This window comes from Eurypyga helias, unplaced genomic scaffold, assembly GCF_000690775.1.
Source record: "Eurypyga helias isolate BGI_N326 unplaced genomic scaffold, ASM69077v1 scaffold4004, whole genome shotgun sequence".
Lineage (NCBI taxonomy): Eukaryota > Metazoa > Chordata > Aves > Eurypygiformes > Eurypygidae > Eurypyga > Eurypyga helias.
In genome coordinates this window covers 1,490-6,834 of record NW_010246767.1, presented here as the reverse complement: position 1 = coordinate 6,834, position 5,345 = coordinate 1,490, and the positions used below count along the sequence as shown (strand labels likewise).

Below are 5,345 nucleotides of genomic sequence, written 5' to 3'. Positions count from 1 at the left end.
CTTGTAAAAAGTCCCCCCCAGCTTCCTTGTAGCCCCTTCAGGCACTGGAAGGCTGCAATAAGGTCTCCCCAGAGCCTTCTCTTCTCCAGGCTGAACAAGCCCAATTCTCTTAACCTGTCCCCATAGGAGAGGTGCTCCAGCCCTTGGAGCATCTCCATGGCTTCTGGACTTGCTCCAACCAGTCGATAACCATCTGATGTTGAGGGCCCCAGAGCTGGATGCATTATTCCAGGTGGGGCCTCACGAGAGCAGAGCAGAGAGAGAGAATCCCCTCCCTCAACCCGCTGGTGATGCTGCTCTGGATACAGCCCAGGATAAGATAAGATGTAGCTGTTCCTGCTGTGCTCTTGCTGGACTTCCTGAGGAGGATGCATAGCTCCTGTCCCTGCTCCAACCTGGGTTTAGCTCATCCTTGCACAGGGAAGGGGAAAACAGGGAAGAGCAGGACCCTGCCTGCACACAGGGGTTTCAAACCATGTCTTGCACAGGAAGTTTTCTGTGCCCAGGTGTTTTCAAACTCTCATGTTTCTTCTCATTCAAAGGAAATACTAAATATTTCATATGGCTTCCAGAGAGTATTAAAAGGGGGTGAAGGGGCAGGCAGATGGGTGATAGATTAAATTTTCCATCTCTGTCCTTCCTCTCTCCTCTGTTTTGTGTCAGCTTCTGCTCTTCCCTCCCCTTAGCAGGGGTAGGGTGCAGGAGAGCTGCTGGTTGTCGAAAGCTTTCCCTCTGCTTTGTTCTGCTGGCCAGGACAGGAGGGTGCCCTTCTCCTGCAGCATCAGGAGTGGCCTTCCTGAGAGCAACTCCTTCGTTTTGCGTATGGCAGATCCCTGCAGCTCTGGGATGGGATGGGTTGTATCTCTCCAGCACAAACAGGCACCCCTACAAAGGGTCACACGTTATTTGCACCATATAATTTTTAAGGCACGTGGATGAAGGGACTGTAAGGGCAAGGAATTTGTATGATGCTAGTGACACGTTTAACATGGCATGGGGAGCTCTGAACCCATTAAGAGTCAGAGTCATGAGTCAGAACCAGGGATGAGGTAGCTGCACAGTATCGTTAGTTTCTTCATTATTAATTAAGTACATGAGCATACTCTTTGCTGGACAAAACTGCCTCATTAGACAAGAGATGCACCATCAATGAAAGGTCAAAGTACTGATTCACAACGGGACAGAAAATCACATGCCATTATTTTCAGTTCTGAACTATCGTAAGCTGCTTTTGTGGTCAGCTTCCTTGCGTCACCTGAGGCTGCGGGTTTGCTTGTGGCTAATGCGGTCACAAAAGGTAGTGCCAAGTGATGTAAAATCAGCCAGGCTCGTGGTTGAATGGCCAAACTTCAAATTCCCATGTTTTTTCTTTCACAAAGCAAATGAGTAGAGAAATATCGCTGCTGTTTTCAGAGGTTTGTTAGGAACTTTTTCTGACAGGTCTGTATGGTGGAGGTAGTGCGGCTTAGTTCTTCCCTGTATTATATCCTGAAGGCAGAGTTTAGATCTTTGAGCATATTTGATAAATTCCGTGATATTTTTCAGGTAAATTTATGTGAGTTTCCATTGTTATCTCAGCTTACGCGAATACTTTAACAAGTTATTACTGAGGGATAGAAGTAGCCCGAAGATTGCTGGAGGAGGAAGACATCTCTCCCTGAGAATCCTTTGGCTTAGCCTGTAAGAGTCCTCCAGGCAAGTGGGAGAAGCAGGAGCGGTGGGGCAAGTAGGACTTGGGAAGGCAAAGGAGGCAGCATCCGAGAGAGCTGAATGACAGAACTGCCCAAATGCCTGAGTGCTGTTAGCTCCAGCGGCTGGTGAGTCTTAACCGTGCTGACTCGACTCGCTGCTCTATGCCTGCGGCAGCCTGTGCCTTGTAAACGTAACTCGATTGCAGTGATTCAGACTTGACTCTGCTGGAGTGACTGCTGTGGAGTTGGCTCTTTTGTTTTTTTTTTTTTTTTATGCTGGAGGTGGTGTTTAAGAGGAAATTAAAAACCAGAAAAAAAGCAGAAGGGAAGGGGTAATCTGGCTGTGTCTATTGGAGTTTTAGTTTGTACTTATTACCTTAGCATTTTTCCACAAACAGCAGTTGTGTTAAGGAACAAGGAACAGCCGTATAAAAGTCCCGTGGTTGCTGATGTCCTGTTCCTAGCTCAGCCATAAAACGCTTTTCTGCAGCTTGAGCCACAGTTCTGCAGGCATGAATAAGCCCGAGTACAGAACTGAGTCTGCAGCTCATTTATGCTCAGAAATGACTGGATGCCTTAAAAACATAATTTATGAGTGCATCACATTTTGATTTGCAAAGTGACATTAATTGCTGTTGCAGTTACTTGTGCCAGAGGCATCTGAATATTTTTTTCCATGTCTTTGTACTTATTTCCACTGTTCTTCTCCAGCAGAAAGAGTCCTTCTAGGAAGGATCTGAACAGTAAAAGAATGTGGCATTTGAACTGGGATTATTACCTGTTAAGAGGGCAGTGAATCTGATTTACTTCCCGGTGCTGGTATAGGAGGAAAGGGCCCAGCGTTGTGTGTGCGCAGCGCTGCAGAGCTGCTCGCAGCTGACAGTGACCAATGTAGCCCTCAGTGCTGGTTGGCAGCATTGACGTCAGCCCATAGCTGAGAAATTAGCTGAAGCCCGCAGGGAAAATAGGCAAAGAAAAACCATATAATTTCTCAGCGCAGCACAACCAGGCTATTTCTCTTTTTATATTTTAGCCTATCAGCAAGACCTGTAATGCTTTGCTCGATTTGGATTCAGAGGAAAGGTTGCCAAAAATAGAGCAGTTAAATGTCAACATTAATGGTATCACAGCAGTAAAATATTTCTCACAGCAACATGCCTGACTTATAGCTATTATTCACTAGTTGCCTCCTATTTTTTAGGCAGAAATGCAGCATGTCCTCTAGTCGCAAGCCATCCGGTCTTATTTGGACCAAGAATTTGTCAGCGCAAATAGCACGTGAGCACAGTCCCAGAATGGCATGTGCTAATGCAGGGCCAAACCTGCAGTCCCTTCCTCACGTGAATTACTCTGCCAGAAAGTGGCTAATAAATAAAAATCCAAATTCATAACATGAGCAAACCATAAGCGCTTTGAGGTAGGGGTTGCTGTGTCACTTCACCAGGCAACACCGAGCACTGCTGGGTTCTGCCCGTGAGGCAGGGATTTACGAGCTGCTGCACCACCAATACGGGTATATTGGGACCTCACCTTCCTTATCCCAGGACATTTGGCAGGCAGCATGCAGTGGTTCTGGAGCAGTCCCATGAAAAAATAATCCAAGCTGTCAGGGGTACGTGTGGTCGCTGTGAGTCTATTTTAATTTAATCGCAGCTTATGGGTCTTGGAGATGCGAAAGGTGACATATAGTCCGCAGCGGGGCAGCGCCTTGTCTGAAATGGCTTCTAGGTTTTAGTGCTGTGAACGGGTGTTTGTCACTTCGGAAAGACCAAGTCGTCCTGTCAGAAATGTCACCGTCAGGACTTTTTTCTCTTTGCAGTCTGAAATGAATTCCTTGCAATCTAACACCTACTTACACCCTGGACACAAACCAAAACACGTGTAGTACCAACAGCCTGAATGCAGGACTGAAAGTCCTGTCTCTGATCCTCATTTCCCTTTGCTTGCTTGTGGACTCCTGCAGGTAACCACCTAAGCCACATTCATCTTCCTTGCAGGAGTACTGCCTGGAGACTTAAATATGGAACGTACAGAGTTAGAAAATCTAATGTTTAAGCGTTTAGCCCACTAGTGAGCATTTATAGACTGTGCTCTGTGATCTCATCTGTAGAGACAGAATCTGTTACAGCTCCAGCTGAAGAGCCTTGAATCTCAAAATCTGTCTGGAGCAGATAGATGTGGGGTTTTTTTAGTTCTGGAGCAATTGAAGCAAGTGTTGATATCTGTCTGGAGGGAGAATCTGGTGGACTTTAAATGGAACTGGAGCCATGCTAGACTGCAAGGAAACAACAACAAAAGTGAATAGCCCCAGCCCAGGAGGTGTGACTTGATAGGTTGGATTCCAGTCCCTCTTCTCAACCATGAACTTCTGTGTTCTCTCTCCTCTTCATACTCTTTTTTTTCTCCTGTGCTCTTGGCCGCTAGTATTGGTGCAAAACACCACCATAGACACCAGGGTATTTTATTATGCCTTACAGACCAATGATCACTGCCCCCAGGGCAGGATCCCCAGAATCTGCTGTGACAGCTGATCCCAACTAGCCATGCTTGCCCTCACCTGCCTTCAGGAGCAGCACACACTCTTCTGCCCTGTCCAGGCGCAGGAGTATTCTGCAGTACATGGTCTGTGCTCCTCTCAGATGATCGTCCTCCCATCTAACTATTTTTCTCTGCTTCCAGGAGAGAAATACGAGCTGCACGCCGGAACAGAGTCCACTCCCAGCGTGGTAGTGCACGTGTGCGACAGCGACATGGAAGAAGATGAGGACCCAAAGAATTCTCCAAAGCCAAAAATCATTCAAACTCGACGCCCTGGTCTGCCACCTCCTGTATCTAACTGAGCCCCTCCGGCAGAAGCAGCACGTCTCTCCTCCAGCACAGCTCGTGGTTTCTGTTTGCTTTCTTTTGTTGAAAGGCAGCTATTGCCTTTCGCGTACGAGGACATTAAACTCATTGAAATCCTTTCACAGTAATCAAGCCGATGCAAGAAAAGGGCTAGGAAAGAGATCTCTTGTATATGTAACCATATCGCACACCTATTAACAGGTTTTCCTGGAAAGGACAAAACAACGGCTGAAGCAACAAGGGAGGGTTTCAGTCTGAGGGTTTTTTCGCAGCTATAATTTGCCTGCTGAAACACCACTACCAGAGGGATCGTTCAGGGTGGGCCGTTAGGCAGATATCAGGCTTGATATTCACACTCCCATCACGCTTGCCAGTGCTCTTCGTCAAGCAGCCGCCTCCTCCGACCTCCTCCCCAGCACACCTTAGTCTTTTCCTTCTCTTAAGGGGGGTGTGTGTGTGTTGCTTTTAATCTTTTAGCATCTTGGTGGCCTTTCCATCCCCCTGGAATTTTCTGCAAGGAACGCTCTCTTTGTAACGTTTTTAGTGACAGCAGAAAACCACCCTCTTCCACCGACAGCCCTGGAGCACACTGGTCCTTACTGGTGTCAGGGATGTGGGACAGAGCTCTCTGGGCTGAGGGGAGAGGCGGCAGCTTGCTGGGGAGTCTGGTGTCTTTCAGTCTTTGAGGAGGAGGGAGCCAAAATATCATTAGGCATGGTCATTTTATCTTGCATAAAGAATGAGTGGTACTTCTTTCTGAGGAAGAAGGAGAAGCTAACTGACTGCTCAGTTAAGATGGGATTCGTTGCT

At 47.2% G+C, this 5,345-nt stretch overlaps 1 protein-coding gene across 1 annotated transcript in view; it reads left to right on the top strand.

Moving 5' to 3' along the window:
* RCAN2 (regulator of calcineurin 2) overlaps positions 1-4,531 on the top strand; it is a 37,192-nt gene extending 32,661 nt beyond the window's left edge. Inside the window, exon 4 of the mRNA XM_010150514.1 lies at positions 4,371-4,531. Coding sequence (XP_010148816.1) covers positions 4,371-4,531 — 161 coding nt within the window. The remainder of the gene's footprint in view (positions 1-4,370) is intronic.
* The last annotated feature ends 814 nt before the right edge of the window (positions 4,532-5,345 follow it).